The sequence below is a fragment of the Limulus polyphemus genome, unplaced genomic scaffold, assembly GCF_000517525.1.
Source record: "Limulus polyphemus unplaced genomic scaffold, Limulus_polyphemus-2.1.2 Scaffold1222, whole genome shotgun sequence".
In the NCBI taxonomy this organism is placed as follows: domain Eukaryota; kingdom Metazoa; phylum Arthropoda; class Merostomata; order Xiphosura; family Limulidae; genus Limulus; species Limulus polyphemus.
In genome coordinates this window covers 103,025-116,821 of record NW_013666832.1, presented here as the reverse complement: position 1 = coordinate 116,821, position 13,797 = coordinate 103,025, and the positions used below count along the sequence as shown (strand labels likewise).

At 35.7% G+C, this 13,797-nt stretch overlaps 1 protein-coding gene across 5 annotated transcripts in view; it reads right to left on the bottom strand.

The window, feature by feature from the left end:
• LOC106462675 (calcium-independent protein kinase C-like) overlaps window positions 1–12,286 on the bottom strand; it is a 25,781-nt gene extending 13,495 nt beyond the window's left edge. The window contains exons 1-2 of one of the 5 annotated variants that reach the window (XM_013922622.2): window positions 12,233–12,286; window positions 1,441–1,585 (exon numbers count right to left, since the gene is read on the bottom strand). In XM_013922622.2, the coding sequence (XP_013778076.1) occupies window positions 1,441–1,535 (95 nt within the window). In that variant the 5' untranslated portion in view covers window positions 1,536–1,585; window positions 12,233–12,286. Of the gene's footprint in view, window positions 1–1,440; window positions 1,586–10,107; window positions 10,251–11,694; window positions 11,850–11,878; window positions 12,059–12,232 lie in introns of those variants that run through there. The other 4 variants (XM_013922621.2, XM_013922620.2, XM_022389999.1 and 1 more) reach the window with 4 other exon arrangements.
• Between the last annotated feature and the right edge of the window lie 1,511 nt (window positions 12,287–13,797).

Sequence of the window (13,797 nt, the reverse complement as noted above, 5' to 3'; positions counted from 1 at the left end):
AAGATTAAACATGAAAAACTAGAAATAAAATACTTAACCAATCTTCTTTTTTCTTGTTGTGTATTACTGAGGAGAGTTAACCTTAATTATTTTATACTAATGATAGTAATGCACTTAATTTTTATTTAATTAAATGAAGCACCAAAGAAAATAGACTAATAACATGCAAAAAGTAGACCAATTCCCTTACCTCTCAACATTTTTTTGGCTTCCTAACTATGCGATAAGAGTCATTACAAATTTATCCAAAATGGTTGTTAATTTTTTCACAGGAATGATGCTGGTACTCTGAGTGAAACTGACATTTAACCATTCAGAACATAATGTTATTTGATAGATGAAAACCTTGACTTTCTATTGGTTATACATAACCTATAATTAAACATAAGATAGAACTATTAATGAATTCTGAAAGAGAGGATGTGACAGGTAGGCATGGCAGGAGGGGTATGATTTTTTATTCCATACCTCTGTAACCAATAAAAATTTAATACTACAAATATTATAATTTGTCTGAGCAATGATGATTTTATATTGAGTAATTTACGTTTAATTTCATACTTTTTCGAGGGGTGGTGGATAAAATAGAGAAGATGACATGCTAACAGAAAATGGGTCACATGGGTCACACTTGAGGAAATTCAGAATTTTGTTAAATATTGCCTTGTAGAATTAAGAATTTAAAACTTGTAAACTATTAAAATATGGATTATTAGCTAATATTTTATGCTATTTTAATTCGTATAACATAAACAAAAAGTAGTTTAATTAAATTTTGAACGTAAGACACTGAAATCTTGTGTCATGTGCAGTAAAGGATACCTGTGTGATAGGGTTAAAAACACCATTAAACACTTTTTCAAGAACAAAGTATTCTAGAACTATATTCAACACACTGCTAAAATCCTTAAAAAAGGCCCAAATTAAAAAAAAATTGAAAAGGGCATATCAAACCAAGATATAATACATAATCTACCAAGAAGTGAAGGAATGGTGGTCAATTAAAAAGTGTTTGGACGAAGAAAGAAAAAACAGAACAAACGTATGTCTCTCTTGAAAGACATAGATGTAATACACATAAAAAATTAAGCTTGTAAGTGAATGAGACTTTCGTAGAAAGCTGTTTCCCATTGTTTATTAATTGTTTCTATTAATTTTACTTGCCCAAACTGTAAATCTAATTATAGTACGAAATAATTTAAAGTAATTGTGATATATATAAATCTTAAATATTTTTAACTTCTGAATGAAAACATTCTTACATTTTTTTACTTTACACAAATGAAACAGATTCAAAAAAGATAAAATATTATAACACTTACTCCACTTTACATGTCTCAATAAAACATGTAGTTAGTAATTATGTTGCCTTCCAATATACATACAGAAATTTAACTTTCACACACACACACACAAAACTTTTACACCCAAGAAACTTACCATATAAAGTTTCTGCAATGAGAACAAAATGTTGGTTGCTGAAAGAAGGTAGCCACAAAACTGTGGCCACTGATATGATGCACAAGTTCATTCATTGTATATCTTCAGTAATTAATCCTAGACTTTTCTCAACACCCTGGGGAACCTGAAACCATTCCATAAGATATTAGTTGTTTTTGTACTATCATGGAGAGTATACAACATTAACTTGATGCACGTCAACTCACTGTACACGTTCAATTAATCTGACATTATTCTTAATACTCTGAGTTAACTACTGACCAGAAGGCAGGCATTTTCCAGCCCTTAGAACCAAATAACATGATTGGCTGTCACATTTACAACAGGCCCACAGCTGAGAGTTCAGGGGCATTCCATCCTAAACTTCGGACCTTTTAATCTGCAGCCCAAAACACTAGCCACTAAGTCACATCCAGCTCATGCTTAAAAGAGAGTAACAATGTTTTAACCAAACATATTACACCTCATGTTTCGCCACTTACATTGAGTTTATTTTGTATATCAATGCATGGCATGAAGAATCATAAACCCTAAACTGGCTGCTAACTTGCAAAGCATATGATGCAAATGAGATTATTTTCTTGTAAGAACAGCACTGGCATTTCGTACTAAATTACTTCTTTAGAATTATTTATAAGTGGGATTTTTCAATTACAAAACGCTGCTTTGAACAGTGATTTTATTAATAAATTAAAATGATATTCTAAAAAGGTTTTGAGACGAAAAGTTAAAATGTGCATTTAGATTGGTTTAGTTTTTGAAAAGCTCAGGACAAAGATGACAGGTGAAGTATTAGAAATCATATTATAATTTTTGAGACCTTTGTTGTTCATTATTTATATAAATGATATTGAAAACAATATGGGTGTCAAGTACATCACTTAGTTGATGATCTCAAGTTGATGACAAGAATAAAGATTTTAATTTTGAAGTAGAAATATCTCTCTTGGCTTAAAAAGTAACCAAGAATGTACGAAATGTATTCAAATAATGAAAGGACTAAAGTCATTCATTTGGGATACAGAAATAAATGATGTTAAAGAACAGATGATTATATAAAAATATGTCTTCAGCAATGTCTGCCAGTGTCAACTACAGATAAATGGATTTTGTATCTGTTTCAAAATTTTCATGCAAAGCTACACAGGATTAGCTATGCATAGCTAACCCTACTTTTGAACCAACAGCTTAGATGGATGAGAGCTAGTCAATAGCACCAATTACCACCTCTTGTCTGACCAAATAGTGGGATTTGATCATCCCACTTATGGTTTCAAGGTGCAGAAAGTATGAATCCTCAGATCCAGTCCGAAAATGCTAACCATTAGGCCAAATTCAGCCTGTTTGGCTATTTATCCACACTACAAAGATTTTACAAAAAAATTTGGAGTACTGTGCCAAATACTGGACCCCTCTGCCTGATGGTACAAATTCATGTTTATGAATTTGACAGTGTACATTTTATAATTTTAGTAGGTTGTTTAGGAGTAATGGTGCAACCTCTGTGAAACCAAAGAACAAATAATGGCTTTCTGTTATTTTCCTTTCTTTTTCTTAAAGGACATTTCACAATGGCAAGTTTACAAATACAGGATATCCTGGACTATGAAAAGATTTACCTAAAAACTGTGTTAAAAAATGAAATACTGCAGAATTTCACTGAAATAACTCAACATCATCAGGAATTTCTGGTCAAAGCAAGCTATACTTACATAAATCAGAACTAAAAAATGAAGCTAGTGATGCACAGATAATTAAATACTTTGTTTTTACTAGGAGTACACCAAGTAATAAAAAAACCAATTTATACTGATTAGAATCCACTGATTCATTAGGAGGGTACCCATGCTGCTAAAAATATTTTCAGTCATAATCCCAATGTGTTCAGCCAGCTTAGTTAGTCTTAAAACCCCAAAACTAAACTAACAATGGAAAATAGTCATACTAATATATAAGATACAATAAAAAATAATTAAACCTTAAAATTGTGAGTTGGTTATACAGAAATTGCCAAGTTTTAATGGCATCTCTAACAAACAAATCTGCTAGAACAATTTCTAATATAAAACTTTACATAAATATATGGTTCAATCTTTGCTACAAAATATAAAATGAAACACCCAAAACATTGCTTTAGTGTTGATGAAACGTGTTCCCAAAGCAAGGCTATTTTTGTTCAAGGCCATTCTATTTTGACCTTAATTTACACTGTAAGAATGGTTTTTCAACATTTTCATAACATCTAGGTCACACCACACACTTAGTGAAAACAACAATATGGTAACAAATCTAATTTTATTTCACACTCTATTCAGACTATTTTTTTCCCCAACATAAACAGGAATAATACATACTTATTAGAAACATTTTGTTTTAATGGTATGTCTTATTAATTCTCTTTGTTTCAAAGGCATAAATGAGAATTGTTTCCCGTTTTCATTCATTTTCAGTATCTTTAAACATGACTTTTGAAATAAAATAATAAAGAAGCTAAATCTCTTGAATTTTAAGATTTATTTACATGTGCACTTATAAATGTTTGTTATTGCTACATTAAGTTTTATATTTAAAACTATAAATCATTTTCGATGAAACTTTGAAATTCTGTGTCCAACTCACTGTCCTTGAATAGTTGGTGCCACTTCTCTACCAGCTAAAAATGGGTTTTTGAGAACATTTATTTACCTGCGGCAATTGCAAAATAGCAAGCGTTAAGGTAAACTCACTTTTAGCAATTTTATGGATACCTTAACATTTTGAAAGTGTTTAGTTGCAAGCCACAATTATGAAAAAGCAAGCACTACTATGAATGTGCAATTAAAGATTATACGGACACTCTAACATTCTTGTCATAAAGGGTTATTTTTACTGCAGAACTTCAAAAGTCAAGATGCATATAAATTACAGTGAGAAGACAAATTAGACTTTTTGTGAAGATCCACTGATGGAGTATAAATGAGAGAGAAATATAGACATCTGTAATACATGTGTAAGGACTTATGTTGATTGGTTCTACTCTAAATCTAAAATCCGGTCACTGGGAACTGACATCCACATGGGTGTAGGAAAGAGGATCATACCACCGGCAAGTCAACTACAATCCAAAACCCAAGCCACCAGAAACCGATATCCACGAGGGAGTAGGAAAGAGGATTATAGTGGTGGCAAGTCAACTACAATCCAAAACCCAATCATCTGGCAGGGGTAGAAAAGAGAATCATACTGTCTTCATCTCACGTTCATGAGATAGAAGGGAATCTAGTATCTCCCGATTCATGAATGGGGCATATGTGAATATGATAAATTGATTGATCGATCCAGGAACCCAACATCTGGTATCGAAAAGATATCTACATAATGTAAACCATCTCCCTCAAAAGTAAAATTGACTGGAACTACCCAAAGCACATTAACACCTCAGAATAAGAAACATCGAGGGATAGCAGAAGGGAATAATCCACAATTACTTCCATCGTGATCCACTGGTGGAGTATAAATGAGGGAGGAATATAGACATCTGCAATACATGTGTAAGGACTTATGTTGATTGGTTCTGCTCCAAATCCAAAACCTGGCCACTGGGAACCAATATCCATGTGGGGATGAACTATAACTTTGAAGTCTCACTCCCATTTGTTTTTATGTTTCATATTGGAGAATATCACATCATTTACACCAGTAGAACACCACTGTCCGACTCTCAACTGAATGGTTTTATAATCATTTCTATATTTTGTTTGTATTTCAATAACCCATTCAGGAGGATGCCTCCATGATCCACCATCCCAGCAACTTGGAACTGGAAAGTGGTAAGGACTGGAGAGACCAGAGGAATGACAACACCTGAGACAGTGCAATGGGTTACCATGAAACCCTATTTTTAAAAGCAGACCATACTGATTTATTCAATCAAGGCATGGCAAGAATGGGCAGCTATCCCCTTCTGCTTTACCCATGTAATCCATGGGTGGATACGGTCCAGGATGGGCAAACTTATGAAACAATTCTATTGCAAGGATAAACCTACTAGCAATCTTGGGGAACACCCCATCTCTGCAGTGTACACTGCACAGCCATGGAATTATAATATGCAAGTCAACATGACTTGACAGTGTGGATTTGAACAGTTAAAGAATATCTGGTCAGGTACCACTTGCCACAGAACGAGATCCAAACAGCGAGTAATAATAATAGAAAGGGAAATAAGGCCCTGAAAATAAAATAAAGAATAATAAAAGACAGCTTACTCACTCAAAGTCTCACTGAAGTCTGAAGAATGGCTACAGGTGGAAGACAATAGCCCGAAGAGGAAGAAGAGTGAGAGATGAACGTATTAGGAGTAGTCCACATGCCCGATTGGAGAATTTCCTCCAATGGATGATGAAGATGAGACACCAGAGAAAAGATAAGGTGATGAATTTGATGAGAAGACACCTGGAAAAAGTATGGGAGGTAGATGATAAAGAGGAATAAGCCAATCAATTCAAAGGCCAAACACAATTGGTGAGAGTGGAAGGAGAAAGATCATGAACAGAGGTGGGAACGGGCACCACGGAAGTCATGTGGGCAATATAACAGTGAAGAGCATGTACAGGATATAGAAATCTATCTGGATCAGACCTAGGATAAAGGTGGGAAATGGAAGGAAGGGAAAATCAGTGAAAAGGAGGAGTTTCACTCCCTAGCCACAGAAATTTTGGGGAGGAAAGAATGATCAGGATAAAGGAGAATATATGTAGGATGATAAAGAGTAGGCTAAACATCAATGGCAAATAAATTAGACCTCCGATGTTCACAGGGTAAGACGTGAAGGAAATAAGTCTTAAGGGAAAGGTGAAACAAGTAGTGGAAAGTGGTTTGAATGGAGGCAAAGTGAGGCAGTGAAGGTCCACATTAACATCCCAGTCAGGAAGGCAGTCCACTGAGGTGGACAACAAATACCCTACAGTATCGGGAAAAATGAAAGGACAAGGCCACCCAATAACCCAAGATCGAAGAGACAGGAGACCCCTGATCAAAAAGCTAAGTAAGAAAATCTGCAATACAAGAAACAGTGAGTTGATCACCAGAAAACCCTTGACCCAGAGACCAACAGCAGAAAACATTTCATTTACATTGATAAACTTCCATGGAGGAAGGGCAAATGGAATGAGCTAGAAATGAAGCTACTGGCCGGGACAAGGCAGATCTCCTTGCCAAGGACCGGATAAAAACCACGTGTGAAGATGGAAGACACGAAGAGATGGATGAAGCACCGGTGACTGAGGTTGACGAAGAACGGAGGGAGACAGAGAAAGAAATATTGGAGGGGTTAGCTGTTGCTGGAGAAGTAAGGAGCAATCAGAAGGACTTGACACAGAGTGGTATGGATGATCAAAATCACTTGGTGAAGAAGTTAAATAGGAGGATAAACATATAGGTATTTGTTGGTCCAATCCTGGCTAAAGGCATTGACAGTCAGAGCAAGAGGATGAGGGATCAGAGACCAAAACAGAGGTAATTTGTGGATGGGGGATGTGGCAAAAGCATCTATGTGAAGAGTAGTGCACTGAAGGCAAAGCCAATGGAAAACAAGAGGATCGAGAGACCACTCCATTGGAATATGAATATCTTGCATGTGGGCCCAAAAAAGAAGATCCAATGTATGAAAACAGAGGGATCAAGAATGGGTGCCACCCTAGTGATTGAGATAAGCAACCACTGTAGAATTGTCAGAATGGCTCATTACCAGACAATTTCTGGCCAGATGGGGAAAATAAACCAGAGCCTAATGTACAGCAAGATGCTCCACGATGTTGATAAGATCTTTTGGCCACAGACCAATACCCCGAAGCTTCCTGTTGATCGACCCATGCTCCTCCATCCCTGAAAGGATGCGTCCATGGAAATGTGTAAATCTGGATGAAGAGGAGGAATCAGAACATCCACTGACATGCAATTCTTGTCCAATTTCCATTGCAGATCATCAACTAGGGTAGGAGGAAGGGTAATAAGAGTCTGCAAAGGATCCCATGCAAGATTCCACTGGTCATGAAGAGCCCATATATGAGCATGACCTAAGGAGATAAAAGCTGCCATGGAAGACCACACCCACAAAAACAATAGAACCTCACAAGCTGTAATACAGGGAGCAGTAAGAGCATGGAGAACTGAAAGCTCTATAGAACAAAGTCGAAGAGGAGAAGGTTGGGCCTTACTGAGATGGGTGTTGAAAAAACACCCAAATAGACAAGATATTGCAGGAATGACTTCTCCAATTTGAATAACCAGCTCACTCGAGCCACCTCCAGGAGCAGCTGATGAGTGTGACAGACAGACTTCTGTTCGGAATGAGCTAACAGTAGCTAGTCATCCATATAATGATGAAAGCGCAACTCAAGAGCATGTAGGTGATGAGCAAACGGTCTTACCACCCGATAAAAAAAATATATACAAGGCTGAAGCAAGCCCGACAGGCAGTGCGTGAAATTGATAAAACACACCCATGATGAACAAACTGAAGATACATTCGTGACTGACAAGATATCAGGATGTGCAAGTAACCATTCACGATGTCCATCTTGTTCATCCACAAACATGGAGAAAAAACCCACCTGAGGCTGAAAAACGATTCCATGGTAAAACAGAGTAGACTGAGAAATTGATGGAGGTGGGACAAATCTATTATAGGCCGCCAGTCTCCAGTTTTCTTGTGGACAACAAACAGCCTGGAGAAAGATGATGAACAGGTTCAATGGCCTGTTGAGACAAAAGATCTTGTACTGCCTCTGACAGATGCTGGTAGGTTGTAGGACCATAAGACATAGGAAATAGGTACCCAAGACAAAGGAGAGGGGGGGGGATTGGAGAACAAGCCCCTCTGATAAAACCTGAATAACCCATTGATCTGTGGCAAAAGATCACCAAAGGGAATACATTCTCCCAATCGAGCTCCCACCAGACTGGAACCGGTACTGTTGGTGCCGTGCCCATCTACGTCGAATGAAACGATGAGGTGAGGAAACCCTGTAGGGAGGAACAGGTAAGGGCTGAGAAGGACTAGGATAGGAAACAGGAATAGGTTTTTTTGTGGTTCCAACTGCTACAAATGAGCTACTAAATAGGAAAGTATAGACACATAGACTCCACACGTGATTCCAAAGTCTCAGGTACCTGGTCGAAAACATACCACCAAAGAAAAGGGCCATACATAAGTGGTCAGCAAATGAACCGGGGACAAGGTCGCATTGCAACAGAGAAACCACGTGTTTAAAGCAATAGCCAAAGATGAAAAACGAGCCAACATGTAGGTAATAAGGGAGAGGCTGTCCCTCAAAAAACACTCAGGATCTCACTGTATCACCTCGGAAAGGAGATGGATGGGAGATAAATACTGCAGAAGTGAAGTAAGGGTAAGACAAAGGCATGGAAACTGGGCTTGGGTTAAATGAACAGGAAAATCAAGGACTGCCTCCCACACAGGTAAAATAGACTCCAACTGCATATTAAGCCTAGCTGATTCTGTAGGTTGGGCATAAGAAGACACTGCAAAATTCAGTGGTGGAAAAAATGGCTATCAAAATTTTCATCAGCCCGAACAGGTTTCGCTTGGGCAGAAAGAAGTGGGGCAAGTTCAGGAGAAGGTGGTTGACCCATATAGTGATCAATCTCTTGCAGGGTAATCGTTGATAAATCCAATGATGGGTTACCCCCACCTGCAGTCTGTAGGAAGTATGATACCCAAAGTGGTAACATGAACCTAGAATTCATTTCAGAAATATGAATCAAACAAAAATGTTTGACAGACAAATGCAGATGTGAGAGAAAAAATAAAGACTGGAAAATTAAATCCAAGTAAAAGGCATCTTCAATATAATGCAAAAAATTAATGAAGAAATCCCACTTCAGAATTGAAACTATTAAATTTACGAGTGAGAATTACATGAAAAGCACCAAAAAGCAAAAAAACATCTAAACATGAGTACTACCAAACGAGAAGTGATAGTTAGGTAGAATTGAATAGCAGGAGTCACATGCGTAATGAGAGTATTTCGCATTCTTATTGGTGGAGGGTTGTCGTACGATGATGATTTGCATCAGAAGTGCATTGGAATTAATCAATTCTAATGGAGGGGTGAAAAAATGCTTGTGGCATGTGTAAAAAAAAGATTTGCAAAAAGAAGGCAGCATTGAATGAGAATAGTTATTTATGTGAACAGAACTTATTTTTATGATCACGTGGTCTGTATAAAAATTGCCAATTAACAACTTGCTACCCTTGAAATATCTGACTGTAATCCATATAGATTCAACTATTTTTTGTCTTCAATCCTAGCAGACTGCAGTTTATCCCTTGTATGCACAGCTACCTGTCTGTCACTATTAAACAATTTATAACACAGAATTGCAAAAATATTATCAACATTCTCCAAATATAGCCAAATTTCAGTAAGCTCCATCATAGCATAATTATATTTTTCAAATAGAACCCTGAATTCATCTATTTTGTTTGTGATAGTCCTAATTTTAGAATAATGGAAACTAGGCTTATTCTTACTTCTACCACATTTATCTTTAAATCTGACAGACTTATCTCTAAGACAATTTATTAAATTGTTATTCAAATTTCCTAATCCCAGACTCCAGGCACCCATTTCTTCAAATTACCTGGTTATTAAATGATAAAACCTCAGCCTGTGGAGATCACATACTAGCTGCATTAGTTTACTTGATTAGCCACATTCAACTATCAAAAAAGTATGTGCCTCAAATTATCAGAAATATATAATTATAATTATTATTAGAAATAATAAGCATCAATAATAATTAATTTTAGTAATAAAACTTACAATTGGTGATTAAATCTACAAATATTAAATAATAAAAATAAATTAAATTTTATAAACAAAGTAAAGGAACAGATAAATGAAGAGTACACTATTCTTGAATTGTTACATGTAATCATGCATGTGTGTATTAACCAACTTCTCACACTACACACAGGTCCAACCAGCACACTTATTGCTCTAGGCATATCCTTCATAACCTTTCATTTAAACCTTGAATCCTACAAAGTAATTAATTCATGTATCTAATCCTAAGGAGCACTTCTGAAAGGGCCACACATCTATTCATAAACCTCATGAGCAGTTTTTAAACTTCTTTACCTGCTCTTCTGACTAAAAATTCCTAACATCATTTGCTCCTACATGGACTACAAAAAAATAACTTTTTCGGCACAAACAACCAAACTGTCAACATACTCTATAATATCCTGCACAAATAAATTATATTCCTCGGTGTTTCTATGCTCCCCACTACAAATAACTTTATTAGTATATCTATCAAAAATCCCTCATTAGGTAAACCTTTTGATCATCTCATTTCTCACTTCAAGCTGCCAAAGATAAAATCTATTTGAGACTGGTACTTAAATGCTAACTGAATTTGTCTTTGTAGACTTAAATTTTCAACTACTGTGTACTATTGTAAGCCCATCAGCACTCTTATGTTCACCCTCCATAATAGCAGCCTTTAACTCTACCCAATTCCTGTCCAGTTCCTTTGGTTTATGCTTCTAATCTACTCTTTTCCAAAATGCTCCTAAAAGATATTTCTAACTGCCATATGCTAATGCTTTACTACAGTCAGGAAGTTGGATGGTACAGATAATACAACACAAAAAAAAGCATAATCACATTAATGATATTTAGTTAACTCATGAAAATGTTTCAATATTTAATTTCTTTTAACCTTGTTTTTTATTTTCAAAGTTAGTTTAGCTCAAAATTTAGGTTCTTAATCTGTTTTTAATTTATTTTTGTCATGTATCTGGTCCATCTCATTTTCTAGATGTATCATTTTAAAAACAAAACATTCCAATACAAGTATAGAGGAAACACTGTTAGTGTTACAGTAGGATAAAGTTCAAATTCTACTTCTAGGTTAAGTAAGCAATAAACAAGACACTGTCTTCAATACCAAAAGCAGATCCAGTCTGAATTTGGTTAATCAGTCCTGATCTAGCATAAAAATAAATCCTAATAAATAATAAAAATAAATAACTGCCTGAACCAGAACACAAAAACAAAAGTCTATAGATTATTATTATTATATATAAAATAAATTAATATTAATAAATACAATGGGCACATTTTCATAATCATATTGAATTAATGCCGCCATTAATTAGGTTTAAGCCTTAAAGTTAAGGCCTAATATTTATGTCACAAATAGAGAAAAACTATTTTAAACTTATGATGTAGCGCTTAGGCCACTATTATGCCAGTTGTATCTCAGCCGGTTTGATGAGCCCTAAAAATAAAATTGGGCGAAAAGCCTCGTCAGCACTGAATTAGTGGATGCTCATGTAGCGTGGTTGAGACATTATATTCTTCTTTGCTTTCACTCAGAATTAAACTTCATTTTTTGCACTTACGTAAATTTTCATAACAAAACCTAATGATTGGTTTCATGACCACGTTAAAAATAAGATGAAGTATTTAATCATAAATTTACAATATAAGTGCTTACAGACGCTGAGCATAATTATATACAAAATACAGTAGTCGCTAGGCTTCTTGTTGACAATTCTAAATTCTAATTCTCCATTCTGTTTACTAAAAAATTGTTACATCAAGAAAAAATACAAGTTAATTTATTTTTAATCAAAATTTTTAAAAGAAGATCGCTTTAGTAAGCTTTCGAAAACAACTAGCTTTCAGACATAATAATTATTTTCAATAGTTGTTAAATTTAATAATACTATTAATAATAATTAGAATAATGTTACCTGAATCTAGTAGTTATCATCAACATCCGGATCAAAGTACTCTCAAAGATTTTCAAAAACCTAGTGTGCATAAAAATCCTGAAAATACACAAAGCTACTATTATCAATTCAAAACACCTCTTTATATAAATTTCGAACACCTTTCCTGTGTTATTACTTTTGAAATTCATTCGATTAATTTTAATACCTAACTATGGAAAAGAAGATTAATTTAAAACAAATTAACGAAAATTACAAATTATTGTTACGTCTCCGTTCGTTAGTTAATTTTCCGTAAATTTCGTTCCGACGAAACTTTAGCGACACAAGTCCTTTCTTAAATAAAACTGGTTTATTCTTTCTGAATACAACTTTGCAATACACTTAATTTCCACAGTCGCGCTATAACAAACGCTATAATTCACAACGAACGTCTCACGTGCTCAACTCAACAATACTCTGTCCGCAGTTCAATTACACATTGATCCGTCACGTTGTGACCGTCTTATATATACAAGACTAACGCATATCTAGCAAACGCTGGAGCATTCATGAAGGAACAGGATATTTCTAGAAGTCAATGACGTGTTACTAGCGTCACGTGACTTCCGCTGTCGTAACACTGCCCCTTCTTTAGTATTGTTCGTCCCGAATAATAGCCACTTACTTTAAACCAATAAACAATTAACAATAACTTAATTAAATGTACAGAATTACAAACACAAAATTACAATTCAACAGTCTCTTAATTTTACGGGACGTATCTTCTTCCGTACTGGCCTCCGCCTCATTGGCTTCTGCTTCATGTGGTGTTCATCCTATCATCGGTAATAGTCACATCAGTGGTAGTAACTTCATCAAGGGCTTCACTGTTTCCCTTCTCAAAACTGAGTAGAGTTTCTTCTTCGACAATGGCTTTTTCAGGTGACACGTCTTCAGCAGCATCATTTGTTCTGTCTTCCACTTCGTCCTAACTGAAATGTCCTGGACCATGATAACGCCAAAGCTTGTTGGCATGCACCACTTTTGGCTTACTTCGCCGACCACATTTTATCCGGAATGTCACGTCTGGGAGACGATCCACTATGTCATATGGGCCTTCCCATGGAGAAGACAACTTAGGAGACTTCCCTTTGGTCTTCCTGGGATTATACAACCACACCTTGTCTCCTGGTACAAAGCTGACTTCAGTAGATCTCTTATCATAAGATAACTTCATCAAATCAGCAGACGTTCTCAAGTTTGAATGCACTTGATGGTGAATATCATCCATCCTTTCCGATAACACTTTCACAATCTCTGACACATTTTCAAGCAACTCTTCATAAGGTGGACGACCTGTTAACAGATCCACTGCCAACCGAAGTTCCCGACCAAACATTAACTTTGCTGGAGTGTATCCTGTGGCTTCATGCTCTGATTTAATATCTATTCCTGGTTCCATTTCACCATCATCAACTCCTTCAGTCACTTTGACTTCAGCTTGATGACACCTAATTAGTTCAACCTCTCTTTTAAAAGTTATCAGAACTTGGGCTTTGTTGTTCCCAAACGTCATTTTATCAAAATTAATTACAAACTTCCTC